Source organism: Cololabis saira, chromosome 14 (genome assembly GCF_033807715.1).
Source record: "Cololabis saira isolate AMF1-May2022 chromosome 14, fColSai1.1, whole genome shotgun sequence".
NCBI classification, from domain to species: domain Eukaryota; kingdom Metazoa; phylum Chordata; class Actinopteri; order Beloniformes; family Belonidae; genus Cololabis; species Cololabis saira.
In genome coordinates, this window is record NC_084600.1 from 20,185,562 (window position 1) to 20,205,085 (window position 19,524).

A 19,524-nucleotide genomic window follows, 5' to 3' on the forward strand; every position below is an offset into this window, starting at 1 on the left:
AACATCGTTTGGCTCAGTTTGATATAAAAGATAGATAATACCCTGTCCCTGACATATCAGAAAAATCATGATATATTCCACCGCTAACCCGTTATCGAGTCTAACAGACACTGCAGTCCAATTGCATTATCTGACTATAAGCACAGTGGGATTTTAGAGGGATTTTTTAAATTCTTTTTTAGCTCGAGCCAAAGAGAGAGCCCATTGTGACCTGTGAGAAAGTAATAATGAGAATCGGGACGCACTCCAAATGGACCATTCATGGCCAAATCTATCACTGTAAAATGCTCCTCTGTACACACACCACTTCCCATTAATTTTGTCACTGCACCTAAACAGTGGCCTTGCAGTAAACATGCGCCGTATGATAATAAGTCAGCACACCACATTTCACGCCAGACTTGCTGTCAAAGGACCAAACATCTATCTCTCTGTCCAGTTCCAGTTCCTTGGTTGATTTGTTGGTTTTGTTTCTTTCTTTTTTTTGTTTTTTAAGTGAGTCTATTTATGCAGCTGGATTTGCTCAAGGTGAACAGACAAATTTAACACTCCTAATTTATACTTGGACCCAGTCTATAGGAGCATCCGAAGATGGGTAAATCAGCGGCTGTATGCTTTTCCAAGCCGCATGTTGCCACCAGCACAAAGATGATATGCAGCTCTGCTGCTACAGTTCTTCTTTAACTTTAACAGCTTATGATGATGATGATGGCTCAATTTTGTTGTGGAGCCGTTTGCTGGAGCACCTGTGTTACAGTGGATACTGACCTACTTCAGCATGAATATGGGCTTTTAAGCACGCTATCGACAGAAGGGACATCACTGAAATAACTCAGTAAGACTTTACTGTTTCACTCTACTCCCAAATGTCCCTCGGCCATCCCTCCCTGAACCCCTAATTACTGCATCAGCGCTGACATGGACAGCCACTGTTCGTCACATCAATGTCTCTTTTGATCACACTCTGATTCATGAGAGATTTTTTTTCTGAAGCGGCTTCTTTTCATTACACTTTGTGCATGTGAGGGTAAGGCCACAGCACACTTCGCTTTGAGTACTATAATCACGCTCGTGTGTGATGCCTCTGTGGAGGGACAGAATTAGATCATCAAGAAGAAAAAGTTTGTTTTCATGCAACCTGGGCACTGGGCTCCCCACACGGGGGTAGAGGGAGAGCAGGAACAAGTGCATTAGACTCCTTAACATCATTTCTAACACACGCTTCCATACAAATGGATTTCACCACAGAGCTTCCCCCCACTGGTATCAAAGTAGAAAAGGCGATGTACACTGGAGAGGAGAGAGGCAGGCAGGGTTTTACTGCAGCAGTGAATCTGAGCACCAGCTCCATCCGGCATCAAGTGACGGCTTTGTGTTCAACAGCAGAGTTCAAAGACCTCGTCTCGCAGGTTGAATCCAGGTGTTTGCCAGAAAGCTGCCAGGGTTACACTCGCCCCCCTTGAATCTGTTGTATGTGCGTGAAACATGTGTGCCATTTGCCATTTTACAGCCCCCCCACCTCCCCAGGTGGAGGTCAGCACAGATCTTTCATTTCTCTCTCATGTTAAAAATACCTTGTCCATTACTCTGATATTAGGCAGTTGATGATTCGGTGAGCGCCTGCCTGACACTGATCTCCAGTGTGCACACAGTAAAACAGACACAAGTTAATTATAACATAGATTTACTGGTTTCAAAATTCTGCTGTGGGGGAAAATTTGGCAGAAACGAGTAATTATAATGTATTTAAATTTAAAAATTGGAGCGAGCTTGTATGAAATATGCACAGCGTAGATAAGATGATTGATGTGGTGACGTTGGGTGTGCTTGTACATGATTTTCATGACCCTGTATTCATTTCCTGTAAGTATAGAAGTGTTATATTAAAACTAACCACAACTGACAGCAATTATTTCTTCATAGTTGAACTATATTTAACTATTTAACTGACATCTAGTGATCGAGTCCAATCCCGTCGACAAGACTGCATCCATCCATCCATTTTCTATACCTGCTATATCCTTTGCAGGGTCACGGGGGTCTGCTGGAGCCTATCCCAGCTCATTACAGATGAGAGGCAGGGGTTCACCTGGACAGGTCGCCAGTCCATCACAGGGCGACGACAAGACCGTTACAAAAAACAAGCAACTTCTGCGACGCTCCAAAGATTTTTGTTCATTGACTATTTCCATCTTGGAAAAGCCATGCCACAGTTTCTTCCTGCTTTTGGCCCTGGTCTGTCCAGAAGTTGCTTCGGCTCCTTGTTTTTTTGCTTCTTTATTGCCTGTTCTTGCCTTACATAGTAAGAATACTCCTCCTTTTTCCGAACAATATGCCCTTAAGGTATAAAGAAAGATCCAGGACCACAACTTTCTCCTAATTTATTTTCTCCATCATCATTCACTGAACAATATCCCTCTTCCATGCACCTTTGATAACATCAGAAGAACCCCATGCAGAAATAGGTGATTTAAAAGAGATAAGACACTAACAGTATTTTTTTTTTTTATCTGCATTTTCACATAGATCTTTGTTATTGTTGCACATTCCAGCTTTTAAAGGGACATACTTATAGTGAATATATATATATATATATATATATATATATATATATATATATATATATATATATATATATATATATATATATATATATATATATATATATATATATATATTGTGAAACATATATCACATTTACTGTGTTTGAAAGCATATTTGAGAGTCTGAAGTGTCTAAAGAGACAGCTGACTCTAAAACTGGCTACTATGAAAAAGTTTAAAGAAATGGTTGAACGGAGAGCCTTTGTACCACATCGCTGTTGTATTTTGACTAAAGCATGTCATACCTAAGTTAAGCTTGCATGGGCCCGTGAGGACTTTCTCGAGGTTCTGCGTCCAACCATAGTCTAAATACAGCGATTTTAGGTGAACCGACCATTCACAACTAGCTTTTCCAACTCAGTATAATTGCATCTATTCATTTTCAACACCAGCCTCAATCTTATTTAATCTTGAATATTACCCGTAGCAGTTTTAAATGTTTTACATAAGAATGGTGCAAAAATATTTGTTAAATTACACCATCATTAAGGAACAAATAGTACTTTAAATGGTAAGCATCTGAACATAGTGTATATGACACCTTTTCACCTTGTCTAACAACAACCATTTAATCCTTTCTACATGTTAACATTAATGAGGAAGGCCAAACATAAAACATATGCAACAGCCAGACAAAGGAATCATGGGTGAATTTTATTCAAGGATTTATCTGCCTACTTAAAAGTAGTTCTGGCTCACTGATTGATGAAATGAGCATGTAGCATGGTTTATGCACCAGTAAGTGTTCTTCGTAGGTAACTGGCAATTAGACACGGTGAAACATCTCCAGTTGCGTCTACAATTCATCTTCTTGGCATGTGGGGAAGACAACATGGGCCGGCGGTTTTGTCTCCTGTGCAAAAGGATTTCACTGGAAGCGAGTCACAAGTTTCCGTCCACAGCCCAGAAGCTAAGCTTTGACAAAGTGCCATTTCCTGCACAGACAGACAAAAGATGAGGACAAACTCAAACATTTCCCAGACAGTAGTCCTGGAGCTTAGCCACGACTCACTCAAGACGGCCCTCGCGCTCAGTGGGCATGTACTGCAGGAGAATCTTGAGCGCTCTTGCAACCACAGTGGAGGCGAAGCATAGTGCAATGCAAGAGCGCCGAGGCGCCACACCTCCCAACCCGGTCACACGTAGATGCCACTGTGCGTGTGTGCGTGTGTGTGTGCGTGTGTGTGCGTGTGTGTGTGTGCGTGTGTGTGTGTGTGTGTGTGTGTGTGTGTGTGTGTGTGTGTGTGTGTGTGTGTGTGTGTGTGTGTGTGTGTGTGTGTGTGTGTGTGTGTGTGTGTGTGTGTGTGTGTGTGTGTGTGTGTGTGTGTGTGTGTGTGTGTGTGTCAGACTGTCGGCTGGCAACTACAGAGGCCAAGTTAATCCAGCTCCAGTGTTTAGTGCCCTGAAGCAGCTGGAGGCGAAAAAGCTGTTAACAAGTTAAGGTGAAAATGTTTTCTGGCAGGTGCACTCCTCCTCCTTCACACTTTACCTAGCAGCAGCTCACAGTACACCTCCCTCCGAGCAGCCCATCCAACCAGGCAGCGGCCTCGCATTCTCACACTTACTACAAGGCAACATAAATAAAAGCATGCACGCCACCACCGCACTACATAAACTCTGAAGTAACTTCACACGACGCAGTAGAAACAAGCAAAAGTCGTTATTTATATACAAACAACCATCTTAAAACCATTTTATTACCATTGATTTATTTTTTATTAAAACTTGTATGTGCTGTGCTGCACCCACCATCTGAAATATACTATATGAAAAAAATCAAATAACTTGATGCAATAGAGAGAAACTATTGCTATTCTGAAATGTATCAAATCCAGTAGAGTATGCTAGTCAAGAAAATTAAAGATGCATAATATTACTTTAATATTATATGGTTTGAACCATAGAGATGTTGATCCCCCTTTTTAAATATTATTTTTTGTTTTTTTTTGTGTAATAAAATAATAATCTTCTGATCACAGTGCAACTATAAGGCAAACACAACCTCAGATTAGCTACAACATATAACTTTTTTCACTGTGCCACTATTTATTTAACATAGATGAAGCCGAAAAAAGAGAATAAGAGAAAAATAAGGAAAAATAACTATGGGCAATAATAAGTACCCCCTTGCTGGTCCCATAGGATGTTTTCACACCTCTATAAAATTATATATTTGGGCAGTTTGCTGGCCCAGCCAGTGACACCCAGGAACAGGCTGGGAGACGACCAGGATCAGTCTGGTGACGATTGGAGAGACAACTGACAGCCCGGAAAGACAGCGCCCGGGGCAGCAAGGGGTAGCATCCCGACCTGCATCTTCCGCGAGGGAGAAACCCAACCAAGCTACAGAACGACCTACTGAGAAATACCCACAGGGGAACCCGAGAGGGGGGGAGGATGAATTCCCCAATAGGACGGACCTAACGGTGACGACTTTGGCAAACGGCTTAACGACGACGACAACCGAAAGATGCATCTGTGGCAAGATCTGCAAGAACGAGCGTGGCCTAAAAATCCATCAGGGCCGCATGAAATGCTTTGTGCAGGAGAGTGTAACACAGCGCACAGGACCTAGTCCTGGTGAGACGACGGAGGAGCCCTGCCGGGAGACACCCCACAGAGCCCAGAACCTCCATGTGATACGCCCTCCAGCGCCCAGCGAAGTAATTTGGCAGCCTCGTATCAAGTGGCCTCCTGCAAGCCAATACAAATTGTGGCACCAATTTGATGAGGACGCAGCCAAAATCATCAACTCAACAGCAAAAGGGGACGTCGACAGAAGGCTTCAGACCATGACCACCATCATAGTCTACTATGGAAAAGAGAGGTTTGGCGTAGAAGAGTGCAAGCCCATCAGACCCTACACCATGAACCGAAGGGCAGAAAAGATCCATCAACTGCGGAAGGAGCTCCGGTCCCTAGCAAGGCAGTACAAGGCAGCAACTGAGGAGGAGAAACCGCAACTGGCTGAACTCCAGAACATCATCAGGAAAAAACTTGGATGGGCTTTCCACGGAGCCTATGCAGTGCAGCTCTGTATGGGAAGACCAACAAACTCTTTTAGCAGCCTTGAAGAGGAGTTCAGGGTCTCTCGCACAAGAGAGGCTTTGCTCTACCGGGACTCCAAAGACTCGAAAGTGGCATCAGCGGGCATAGTGGTGTGAACCGGTAGGAAGTGGAGGGCTCAGGAAGGCCTGGAGGTAGCTGAGTCTCGACTGAGACATAGGGCTCTGGTGGGCACGGTTGCAACAGGCCGTGCAGGACTGGGAGCCATTCCTCAACCTCGCTATGAGAAGGTTCCAGGTAAGGACAAACGCCAGCTAGTCCTGAAGGAGGTGCAGGCAGGGGTTGAGGAGGAATGGACCAGCAGGATGGTGGGCATGCAGCAGCAAGGAAGATGGACAAGATGGGAGGGAGCGCTGGAGAGGAAGGTGACCTGGTCTGAGTTCAGGCAGGCTGAACCCCAGTGCATCAAGTTCATGGTCCAAGCTGTCTACGATGTCTTACCCAGCCCAGCCAATCTCCATCTCTGGGGCATGGTTGACTCTCCTGCCTGTGCCCTGTGTTCCAGGAAATGCTCTCTGGAGCACATCCTAAGCAGCTGCTCTAAAGCCCTGGGGGAGGGCCTGGCGGCATGACCAAGTGCTGAAGACAGTTGCTGAAGCCATCTTCACCATCGTGGCCAAAAGCAACAGCAGCAAGCAACAACCTGGCAAGAGGAACATTGCCTTTATCAGGGCTGGAGAGCAGCCGCAGTCACAGCCCAAACCAGCAGCCAGCCTCCTCACCTCAGCAGTTGACTGGGATCTACAAGTGGACTTGGGCAAGCAGCTCAAGTTTCCTGACCACATCACAACAACGTCTTTGAGGTCAGACATTGTGCTTTCATCAGTGTCTTCAAGGCAGGTGCTACTGATAGAACTGACAGTTCCCTGGGAGGACCGCATAGAGGAGGCGAACGAGCGGAAGCGGTCGAAGTACCAGGAGCTGGTCGAGCAATGCCAAAGAATAGGCTGGAAGGCACGCTGTGAGCCTAATGAAGTAGGCTGTAGAGGGTTTGCTGGCCGCTCTCTGTGCAAGGTGTTCACGCTATTTGGCATTACGGGGGGAAAGGAAAGCCATCAAGTCCACCATGGAGGCAGCAGAGAGAGCCTTGAGATGGCTTTGGATCAGGAGGAGCGATCTGTGGGCCAATGCTACTGGGACACAAGTCAGGGTTTGATCAACCCCGGCTGGGTCACCTGAAGGAGGGGGTATGATTGTTGAAAGACCCGAAACCCCCGATGATCTCAGGCACATCACTGATGATGTGTCCCAGTGCATCCTAGGATGTATCTTTTACTCTGGTCTAAAGTATTCAGGCATGTCTTTTATCAATGCCAATACCAATCAGTGCTGATCTTAGAGAAGCAACTGTAACTGCCCATCTACTTGAGAAGGTCACTTCCAAATAACAGTTCAACGACATACAGTGAGAAAAATTATTCACAAGCGGAAAGCCATTTTCCAATCTTCCCAGGGTTAGACATCTCAGTAAGTAATAAGGAAAAAAAAAACAGGAGCTACATCTCAGAACCTGCAGGCCTCACTGAATATTTTACATGTGAAAATCCACGACAGCACAACTAGAAGAGGACTGAACAAGTATGAATTGCTTTGAAGGGTTCTCTGATAGAGCCTCATCTGGCTAAAACAATAGCATGGAAAAATGACTATGGTTCACAAAATGCATCTGAACAAAACCACAAGACTTCTGGAAAATGTCCTATGGACAGATATGAAGAAAATTGAGATATTTAGCTGTAATATCCAACACCATGTGTGGTGAAAAGCAAGCAAAGGTCCCAGCCTGCAGCCCTTTGCTGCATGCCATCCGCATTCTCTCCCTCTACCCCCTTCCTGTCTACAACTTGAATAAATGCCACTAGAGCCACAAAAAAATCCTTTAAAAAAAAAAAGAAACACTTCATAGCCACTGTCAAGAATAGCAGTCAAGAGGTGATGATTTAAGGTTGTTTTGTAGCACCAGGACACCTTGCAGTCCTTGAGGCAAACATGAACTTCTGTGTGGCCATCTATCAACCAGCTACAACTTTGTCAAAGCTGGGTCATGCATCACTTTAAGAGAGCTGTGCATGAGCAAATACCTAAAAACTTACCTACTTACCTAAAAAATGTTTCCCTAAACATTGATGCATATCTCCATTACCAGGAACTGCCGTGTAAAAGAGGCCTTCAGGAACCTTTTCAGCGCGGAAAACACTCATGTAGTAAGAGACGTACTCAGATCAGTCGATAGGAACTAGCTCGTGGGTTTGCTGATCAGGTATTCTGTATTACGTTCAGCCCTCTCATGTGAACACGACTTATTTGAATCATTTGGACCAGAAACATTTTGCTGTAAGTTAATTCAATGAAGATGGAGGTTATAATAAAATAAAGATAGATGGAATTACACCAATGTAGAGGTCCAGCTGGGTTATTTTCTTTTACTCTCAATCGCTTCCACCTATGTTTAAAAAAAAGCTAACAAAACCCCAAGAAACATCTTTTTCTTCTTCTTTTGCCCCATTCTTTTTTGTCTCTTTTTATGCCGTTGGCTGTTAGGGAACAGGAAAAAATGTGCATGACGCCCCATCACGTGCTAAGCAGTGTTATTTGTTCGATCAATGGTTTTTGCGCAGCGCTACAGTGTAATGGAGACACGGCGGCTGAAGGGGCTGGGGAGGAGGTCGACCCTATTAGAGGTTTACCCCCGAATCCCCGCAGCAGAAACCCTTGATAGCCCCTGTCAAGTACAGCACTCGAGAGGTGACGCCCTGGGTCATGTCCTGGTTCTCTGGAAAGCACCTAGAGACAATTTGTATTGTAACAGATGCTGCATAAATATTAAATTGAACTGAATAGTGGAAACACATCTAATGTTGTAAAGAGGAAAAACCTAAAGTTTCTATACAACAATGATAAAGTCATGATTACTTCAATTTATTGTTGCTAGCAGCAGCTCTACAAGTATTTATACATGGGGGTACTTAGTATTGCCCATTTTTTCCTGCTTTTTACAAAAACATTGGTATGGTGAAAAAAAAAGATATATTGCTTTTCATTGTGGTTTTATTTAACAAGTACTAAGATCATTCCTAGTACAAGGATCATATGATTTTTATGTTTTTACACAAAAACAATACAATTTAAAAAGGGAGTTCAGACTTTTGCATGTAATAGATGCCAAGAGAAGTCAACTACATTAAGAAATGTGACAGGGGCTGCCTTAGTTGATATGAATGGAAATCTTTCCCATCATCCCCATCCCTGACACATCTGACACATGACATGAATGCTACAGAAACAAATGATTGTTTCCCACTTACGTTTAGATTGCACAGGCTTCAGTCCATCTGTGAGTGTGTGACTGTGTGTTTGTGTGTGTGTGTCTGTGCCTAAACAAAGGCGGTGGCCCCTGCCAGTTTGGTAATGGCCTGCAGCCCTGTGCTCCAGAGCAGCGGCAGTGCCAGAGCTCAGCAAAGCTTCCCAAAGCAAAAGTTTTTGACAACATAGACTGACAACAGAAAGAAACTACAGCACAAGTAGGCCAGTCTCACAGGGAGCATCATCTCCCCACACCTCCTACCATGTCCCCTCCTGTCCTCCGGTTCGCTCACGCAGCATCCGCAGGGCTCAGCCCGACTCTTCAAAGTGAGCTAAGACGGCACTCTTCCACTCTGACAGAGCTCAAAGTCTGGTAGCTGTTTACTCCCACTGACACACCAGCAGCTGCTTTCTGTGTGTTTACAATAGTTACGTTGTTTTTTTTTTAAACACACCTTCTTTCAGTTCCAAGGTTTTCCGTATGAGAACATGGTTCAAAAATAATAATCTTCTGGTTCTTCTTAGGTCTTAAAATTAGCTGAAGGTCATTATTTTGTTTTAGGATCAATAATGATGTAATTGATTTCTGACTGATGCTATCAACCTCTCACATCCTCACGGAGGAATTATGGTACACTTACATCATTATTTCAGTTCGTTGAGGTTTTCAGGCATCTGTTAATGTACAGCTCTCTTTAGCCACCGGATCTTCAAGGTCAGGTCCGGTCTTTCACTGAACCATCGTAACAAACTGATTCTCTTCTTTATCGGCCACACTGCCGTAGCTTTGACTACCGGTAAACTTGAATTGAAACACAGATGGGCTCATATTTGACTGAGAATAAACTTCATGACTGCAAAGTGTCCAGGTCCTGCGGCTACAAAACAAGTCCCAATCATCAACATACTCCGACTTCTTGCTTAAAGATTAGTATGAGGGGTTTCTGTTAATATACTGTTTTGTTTTCAGTGTCGAGCTGAGTATTATGACCAAACATCTGTACCTTTGTCTGTTCTGTCCAAGAAACATTGCTTCTGAAAACTGTTCTGTCAGGAATTTTAACATTTAACATGCTGTTTAAGTGAAGTAGTAGGGTTTTCTGCTTGTATATCGCCTACTATAATAGTGGTGAAATGCAGGCAGCACATTGGATTAGTGGTTAGCAGTGTTGCCTCACAGCAAAAACATGCTTGTGAGGCTAATTGATGATTCTAAATTGCCTGTAGGTGTGAATGTGAGTATACGTGGTTTTCTGTCTCTATATGTGGTCCTGTGATAAACTGGCGACCTGTCCAGGGTGTAACCCCTGCCTCTCACCTGTGATGAGCTGGGATAGACTCCAGCAGACCCCTGTGATTGGCACAGGATAAAGCGGGTATAGAAAATGGATGGATGGAATGTTTTTATCATGTAAAAATTGTGACAATATTATTGTGACATTAGAATAAACATTAAAATTTGTGGAAAAAAAGGTCCTGCCAGAGAATCGCCATCTCAATTCCAAGCAAATAACTTCCAGGATCGTGCAGCCCACAAATCAAGATTGCCATTTTTTAACCATTTATTGTGCCGCCCTACTTTAGGTTGACAGGCACCTCTGATAAGACTGGTAACATGCCTGAAAGGTTTTCTACATGTGAGTGAGTTAGCCTTTTCACTGCAGAAGGATGGCCTACAGATTGTTTGTAAATGGCTTTGTGACCTTTTCCAAATTGATGGGAGGCAACATTTACCTCTGTAAGATCATTGCTGATGTCCTTCCTCCTTGGTAACGTGTTAACACACGATTGACCGCTTCAGACCGGTGAACTATCAAAACCTTTTGTTTTTCTTTTTTAATCTCCTACTTGAGATCAATTAATCAAGTGCATTTCATTAGCAGTGATGGGTTTCTACCTACTCTCTTCATTCCTACAGAAGCGGAGAGGATGCCCTTAGTTTTGTCAGACGGCTGCTTCTGCACTATGCTTTATCCACCCATCCATTATTTATACCTATTTGGCATCACGGCTGTCTGCTGGAGTCTATCCCAGCTCTCTTCAGGAGAAAGGCAGGGATACAGTTTCTGTCAAATACATCATAAACGGGTATGACTCATTTTAAGACCTGGCAAGGACCGGATAATTTTTTACTACATCTTGATAAAAAAACCTTAGAACCCAAAGAGGCTGAACGCTCAGGACTAAGTGCATTGTTGTTGTGATAAACACAAATTGCACGTTCTGTATGGGTTTGTGTTCTTGTGTGCAGGTTGTTGACAAGTTGGAAATAGCAGCATCAACAAAATGATGTGCAGATCAGTGAGGAGTGGTGGGGTAATAAAGTGGCTCTGATGAAAACTTAATGGCCCCTTCAACTTTATTAATGGCTGTGGGATCAGGATCATGCACCGGGGTTCGCTGCCGTAATAACACGAGTCGCCCTGCGCAGGAAAGCAGCTCCATCAACCTCACTGGGAGAGGAGCTCATAACAGCCACTTATTAACACACTGAAAACTGGCTAACTGGTCCCTGATTTTAGTTAAATGGGCCTTAAACAGTATTCCAGACTGAATTCCAGTTATGGATATATAGCCATTAATGATTACACACCAATCAGCCACAATATTAAAACCACTGAGTGGCGAGAACAGTAACCTTGCTTACGTTGTTACGGCAACACAAGATCCAGATGTGACAGATTTGTGGCAAGAAGTTAGACTGTTAGACTTCCTTTTTTGCGATTAATTAATTAAGATCTGTAATTAATTAATCGAATTAATCTCATTTTTAATCACACCTGAAAATTGCAGGGAAAAGCCCTCAATTTGAGGTGTTTTCCTTTAAATTCATTACATTATTGTGGCAGATCAAAAGATTGATATATAAGTGGCTTTATAAAGTCATTTATTCAATTTTTTTAACAGACTTGAACAGATGCAGTCCTAGCCATTTACATCCACTTGGCAAGAACATTCGCCAGCCTCTTGGTCCCAGACGCGTGCATGCGCGCGGTGCTCTCCTCCAGTTTAGTTAGTGGAAGAGCGTTGCTGTGGCAACATCGTTGCTGCTAACGTTAGCTGTAGCTGCGCTCGCGACCGGGTGTTTTGCGATTATGTGGCTAAACTTGAGCTGCTTCGGTGGGGAGCAAAGTCCTTCACACAAATAACACATATCACTCTACCTTCATCGATGGTGCCATCGGGGCGTTTTAGAAATGTAAACTCCCCATTCACTGGACCGACAACTTTCATATACGCCTCCATTTTCATCTCTCCACTACGCCCCCCCCCCCTCCATGCCTGTCCAGCTACAATGGGAGTCTACCAGCGTTACTAACCACGCCCACACACAGGGACAGCCAATCAATGTCCACTTCAAGGTGCAACGTATCATTGTTTTCCACCCCTAACAACTCATCCAGAAGCCCACCGCACAAACACAGATTTCACAATAAAAGCAACTAGCAAACAGAAAAAGTAGAGTTAGAGATTAGAAAATAGATTAAGCGATTAAAAGTCCTTACAAACACCAGGAAACTGGACCACATTACACCGGTCATGAAATCACTACACTGGCTTCCAGTGAGTCAAAGGATAGAGTTTGAATCTTACTGCTGGTCTACAAAGCACTGAATGGTCTTGGACCAAAATACATGCTTGATCTGTTAGTTCCTATGAAGCTCCCAGACCCCTGAAGTTCATCTGGATCTGGTTTGTTGTGTGTCCCAAGAACCAGAACCAAGCAAGGTGAGGCAGCGTTCAGTTATTCTGCTCCTCACCGGTGGAACAAACTTCCTGTAGACCTGAGGTCTGCTCCAACTGTAGATCCTTTAAATCAGAGCTAAAAACATTACTGTTTACTGAAGCGTACTCTTATATTAAATACTTACCTGCTGTACTCTACTGCCCTTACCTTTTAAAAACTTGTGCTTTTTATTATTTTACCTCTTTTCTTATAATTTTATTTCATTTTATTTGTTATTTATTCTATTTTATTTCATTGTATTGTATTATTATTTCTTATTTTATATTTCCCTTTTTAATTGGCTTGTTACTATCTAATTGTGTCTTGCTGCTTTTAATGTTGATGCAAAGCAATGAATTACCTTGTGTTGAGTTGTGCTATACAAATAAACTTGCCTTGCCTTGCCTAAAAAACATAAGTGACATAATTTGACACCGGTATTTTATACATTGGGAAAGTCTGGTCAAAGTAAGAACAACTGCTAAACCTTGAGGGTTTAGCAGTGCAACTGCTAAACCCTCAACAGGTGCAGGGCGCCACGGGCTTGCTGATGGACGTGCAGAGGAAATAATCTTAGTGCATCTGTGAGATGTGATGGAAAAGAGATCCAAAGAGGAAGACCCTTCTTCACAAATGCTGACTATCAATACCACATGCCTCAGAGCATGGCACTACAAGCAAAAGCTATAGTTTATCAACACAGCCTGGATATGCACACTTTAAGCGAAAGTGGCTTTAAAGTAACGGCCAACCAGTGTAGAGAAGATGAAGCACACTGTTTCTGCAGTTTCAACTCATACATTACAATCCCACAAACAGCACTTATTAATAACCCCCTTTCAAATGCTAATTCACCTTCATACATAAATCATTTCTCCAGAGGTGAAGAGGAGGTGGTGATGGTGGCGGTGGTGAGCTCACAGGCTTGTAGTCTCTATTTAACAAAACACGACAACATTTGTAAACTTTTCTCAAAGTCAAAGTCATAAACCCGCAGACACTGATCAGCTCTGGCACATTAATGCAAATGTTCACCCTGAGACATCCCATCTGCGACAAGGCTTGTTGTTGTTATGGTTGTGCAGCTGTTTGCAGCCTTTGCGTGGTCCACTCGCACATTCACGAAGCGGGCTCAAGTGGGAAGAAACTAAAAATCCCTGCTTGTGGGGGGGCCACGATCACAGGGCCACCTGCCAACCTGATGCCACTTTCGCAGCTCTGATGTGTGTCGGCCGTGCTGCGCTGCAGATGCTGCTCTGTATGAAGTAGCCTCCCCCTGATCACTGAGTTATTTTTCCTCATAGAAATGTTCTGAGTCATGACAAATTAGATCGAGGAGTAGGATTGTGTCTTATTCAATTTACTGCTGGATGCAGAAAGAACAAAACCAGAATATTCACAGGATTATGCCGAAGTGTTTCCCCCCAGTCTTGTTAAAGGCTAAAAAGAAAATATGAAAAAAAAAAACACTTATTTTGTGCTTGACACATATACTTTGGTCCCTGAATGAATCACCAACTCAAAAATTTTGAGTAAAAGCAGTCCTGATCGTTAGTTTAAAGTTCTCTATGTCTGAAAACATCCATCCATCCATTTTCTATACCCGCTTTATCCCTCACAGGGTGACGGGGGTCTGCTGGAGTCTATCCCAGCTCATTACAGGCGAGAAGCAGGGGTTCACCCTGGACAGGTCACCAGTCCATCACAGGGCTGTCTGAAAACATGTCATTCAGAATTATGAGGTTCTGCAACGTCACACACTTGGATCAGAATGAAGTTAACAAGCCTTGCCATCTTCATCATGTCCCAAATTCACATTAATCCACATTTATTGTACCTCTGAAGGGAGTAACACCAAGCTGTAACATTGGTCTGAAAAAAGGATCATCCTGTTAAGAATGGTTTTAGTATCTCTGTCATATTTTGGTAAACTCATCAAGCATTTTTATCCATCCATCCATTTTCTATACCGGCTTTATCCTTCACAGGGTCACGGGGGTCTGCTGGAGCCTATTCCAGCTCATTACAGGCGAGAGGCAAGATTACACCCTGGACAGGTCACTGGTCTATCGCAGGGCCACATAGATACAAACAACAATGCACACTCACACCTACGGGCAATTTAAATCATCAATTAACCCAGACTGAAGCACGAGGACAACATGCAAACTACCGCCGGGCCAGGGAGTCAAATCAGGAACCTTCTTGCTGATATGCAACAGTGCTAACCACCAAGCCACCGTGCTGCTCCATCAAGTGTTTCATCAGACTCAAAACATTGTTTCAACATTTGAAAAAAGAAAAGTCATAATATGTCCCCATTAAAGAACTTCCATATTTATTTTTCATTTTCATTACTGGGATGCAAACAAAAAATGCAGTAACACTATTAAAGGTAGACTGATTACAATTGGCCAATATGGCCATTAGGAGAGCCTTCAACTTTAAGATATGTACGAAAAAAAATAAAATCACACTACATTCAAAAGAAAACTGTCTCTACAAGCATAAGTCAGTATTTATTGTGATCTCCCTCAAAACCCACTCTTTTTTAAGAGGTCCGTCCCATACGTTTGTAATGATATTAATGACATTCTACTCTGTTTTGGTTTAAGAGAGTCAGATTCCTGTATTTTCTGTTTATAGCTTGGGGAAACAGGAAAAATACATATGGAAATCATTAAAACTTGGATAAAACAACAAGATTGACTTTTGCAATATATTGCATATTCCTACAACGTTCTCAGCCAGTATTTTTTAGTTAAAATATGTTTTGTGAGGGGGGAAAAACACATAATGACTAAACAATCTTGCTTGGTTAAATGTCTCAATCAAGAGCCCTTTTCTTAAATGAAGCACAATTGTCTTGATTTATAGCTGCAATTTAGCAAATGTGCCCATTTTTGACTGCAAATTGGATAACTCATTCATATTTTTACTACAAAACTGGCTTTCTCTCCAGGAAACTGGACCATATTACAACAGTCATGAAATCACTACACTGGCTTCCAGTGAGTCAAAGGATAGAGTTTAAAATCTTACTGCTGGTCTACAAAGACCTGAATGGTCTTGGACCAAAATACATGCTTGATCTGTTAGTTCCTATGAAGCTCCCAGACCCCTGAGGTTCATCTGGATCTGGTTTGTTGTGGTTCCCAAGAACCAGAACCAAGCAAGGTGAGGCAGCGTTCAGTTATTCTGCTCCTCACCGGTGGAACAAACTTCCTGTAGACCTGAGGTCTGCTCCAACTGTCAGCTCCTTTAAATCAGGGTTAAAAACATTACTGTTTACTCAAGTGTACTCTTAAATTAAACCTGCTGTACTCTACTGCCCTTATTTATTCATTTATTTTTTTTAACAGCTTGTGCTTTTTATTATTTTACTTCTTTTCTTATTCTTACCTATTTGTTATTATGTCTTGCCGCTTTTAATGTCAATGTAAAGCACTTTGAATTACCTTGTGTTGAATTGTGCTATATAAATAAATTTGCCTTGCCTTGCCTTGCAAATTGGATAACTCATTCATATTTTTACTACAAAACTGGCTTTCTGCTCATTGTCACACAGGTTGCCATGCCCTACCCACTTGATGCTCCACAGCTTTCATCCACCCATCATGGGTGTGTGTGTGTGTGTGTGTATGTGTGTGTGTGTGTGTGTGCAGACTCCTCTACCTGCCAGGAGCTGGAGGGGATCTCTGCGAACCTGGCCAGCCCTCGGAAGGTGTAGCAGCGGTACATGTGGTCCAGGGACTCGGAGCAGTGCCACAGCAAGCCGAAGCTGACGGAGTCGTGTCCGCTGCCGGGGTGATGCTCCTTCACGATCCAGGCGGGGGAGATGAAGCTGAAGCTGCAGACGGCCAGCAGAGCGGAGCACAGCAGCACCCAGAAGCAGCCCACGCAGCTGAACATGCTCGCAGCTTGGGGCAGGAAGCCCGGAGACAGACCCAGATAGATCCCGAACCCCACTTCTTCTTCTTCTTCCTCTTCTTCTGCTTCTGCTTTCTTCTCCCGGCCCAGGAGCGAATGCATTTGCCTTCAAGAGCGAGACTTCAAGTTCAACCTCCTGCCCATCAGTGCATGAGAGAAAGAGCAGTGGCAGGGCGTCTGCAGCTGCAGCAGCAATGTGCGTCCCCGAAACATCTGGTCCGAGGAAGAAACTACTAAGAAAAATGTGGCATGAGTGAAGATGAGATGAGAAAGTCAGGTCATCCGCGCCGGCGCACTCAGGCTGCTAGGAAGGCAAATGTGACACTCAAGATGTTTGGTTTTTTTCTCTCTCACTACCCACAACTGCAATTGACATATCAGTGAAGGTCAATGAGGCATTGAAGTCAGGTCCCAGAGCAGAAATAGCAATATATCCCCGAGCTTCCCCCGCCGGGATACTTCCTCAGCCTCAGCTCTGACAGCAGCGCACTTTCATCTCCTCCCGAGTCAAGTGCAACCTCAAGTTAACTCATGTGAAAGAGGAAACTTCCTGGGAAGATTTTCAAAATAAAACCACAACTCTAAAGTTTTGTTTCTTGTATACCGTGGTGTCCGGAGGAATTATTTAAAATAACTATCAAAAAAGGGTTACGACATCATGAATTCAAAAGTCTATTCACGATGAATACTTTTCAACCACTGATAACTGTGATTTTACGACGGTGTATTAGGGCCAAACTAATAAAAAAAAGGAAATTACGAGAATAAAGTCATAATGATATGAGAATAAAGTCGTAATATTTTGAGAATAAAGTCGTAATATTAAATATATTATAAACATATAAATATAACTTCACAAGATGCTCAATATTCCGCATTTTAAAAGGAACCCTGGCTATTAAGACATGTAGGTGTTAAAAGATAGATGTTGGTATCAATTATAACAATGTGATATAAAAAACCTTTTTGATGTCTTCGTTTTTATAAAATTTGAAAATATAATTTAACATGTAGGTCGCCATTGTTGCTTACATTCTGGGTACTGACGTCACACGGTGGCTCCTGCTAACCCCCGAACACTGTTCTGACACCCAGAAACAGATCAAAACACAGCTAAAAAGATGACGGCGCACCAGAAACACAGATCAAAACACAGCTGAACATTAAGGTGACGGCGCACCGACAAAAAAGTTTAAAAAAAAAAAAAAAAAGTACAGCACCATACAGCATGAACTACAAAAACACCATAAAACTCAGAGACTAACAGACCACACGTTTCAACTAGCAGATAGCCGATGCTACAATAAAAACCCCAGCCAGATCTGGCGTCATTAAGTTAAATAAAGATGTTCTTGCCTATATGAAGCGAAGTCTGCGCCTCCCGTTTCGTCAAAGTCCTGGGCCAGTCCCCTCAGCCTCTGGTCTGTCATCAAACGGTGGACCCAGCAACCGAAGCCGGTTTTAGGGGGGGCAGGGGGGGCAGGGGTGGGCTATGCTCACCGGCGTCTCCATCCCGGCCAGAGCGGAGAGCGGGTGGCGGAGAGCGGAGAGCGGGTGGCGGAGAGCGGAGAGCGCAGAGCGGAGAGCGGGTGGCGGAGCGCTGCAGGCTCTAAGCCCCGGCTACGCCGTCTACGCCGTAGCCTACGCCGTCTACGCCGTAGGCTACGCCGTCTACGCAGGAGCCTAATGCACTGGTAAGATGCTCACGACATTGATCATTTTTGCAGATCTCCCGTGCATCACAGAACTTTGATCCAGTTTGCCTGAACCGAGATGTCTTATGGGCTCCCTCGTCAGCCTCCACGGCCGGGAGATGCTGCTCAACTATGTTTTAGATACCTGTCCCAGTTAAACTAACGCGGCTTATCCGCCCAGAGCCACCGTTGTACGTCATCGCCCCCAGAATACATTGCGCAGGTAGAACATGGCGCCTCCAGCAGGTCAAAATATGTGATAAACATTGTAGATTTTTAAAGCAATTAGATTATTTTATGTGTTTCTAACAACATATTTTAGTATAAGAGAACAATTGTGGCTAATTAGGGACTACATGTCTTAATAGCCAGGGTTCCCTTTAACACAGGGAGAAGACTGCTCTTCCTGTTAGAGTTCTCATAAATTATATTCTCATAATATTACGACTTTATTCTCATGAATTACGACTTTATTCTCGTAATATTACGACTTTATTCTCGCAACATTATGACTTTATTCTCATTATATTATGACTTTATTCTCGTAATTTCCCTTTTTTTTTGTCTTAGTTTGGCCCTAATACTCCGTCGTAGTGATTTAAATTCAATTCAATTAAATTCAATTTTATTTATATAGCATCTATTACAACAGAAGCTGTCTCTAAGATCTTTCCAGAGACCCAGAACATGACCCACGAGCAATTATTACATAAACATAACATAACCAATGGCAGGTAAAAACTCCCCTAGGAGAAAAACCTTAAGCCAAACGGGAAACAAAGAAAAACTCCCCTTTAGGAGGGAAGAAACCTTGACCAGGACCTGGATCATAAGGGGGGCCCTCCTGCCGGAGGCCAGCTGGGCAGAGTTATCAAGTTTGACCAATAAACCCAACAATGTCATTAAAATATGTTTTAATGACTGCGTTGTAGAAGTTGGGTTGGGGATTTTCGTGCACTATTATTAAAATGAGGATATGTAATTATGTACAGTGGGGTTATACAAGTGTAATACCAGTTTGCCCTTTATGAGGTTGTTGCACAATATTTTGCTGTGCAGAAGAGTTTGGAGAGGTAGGATGTGTCAAGAAGGACCTATATACAGACTTATTTTATATAAATTAAAGAGTTAAAGAAAAAAATAGATATATCCCTGTCTAGGTCTATTCATAGATTTATGTTAGAAGTTAAACTTTTGATGG

The 19,524-nt window shown here is 43.1% G+C and overlaps 1 protein-coding gene across 1 annotated transcript in view; it reads right to left on the bottom strand.

Moving 5' to 3' along the window:
* LOC133460337 (LHFPL tetraspan subfamily member 7 protein-like) overlaps positions 1-17,102 on the bottom strand; it is a 156,550-nt gene extending 139,448 nt beyond the window's left edge. Inside the window, exon 1 of the mRNA XM_061740957.1 lies at positions 16,375-17,102. Within this exon, the coding sequence (XP_061596941.1) occupies positions 16,375-16,731 (357 nt within the window). The 5' untranslated portion in view covers positions 16,732-17,102. The remainder of the gene's footprint in view (positions 1-16,374) is intronic.
* Between the last annotated feature and the right edge of the window lie 2,422 nt (positions 17,103-19,524).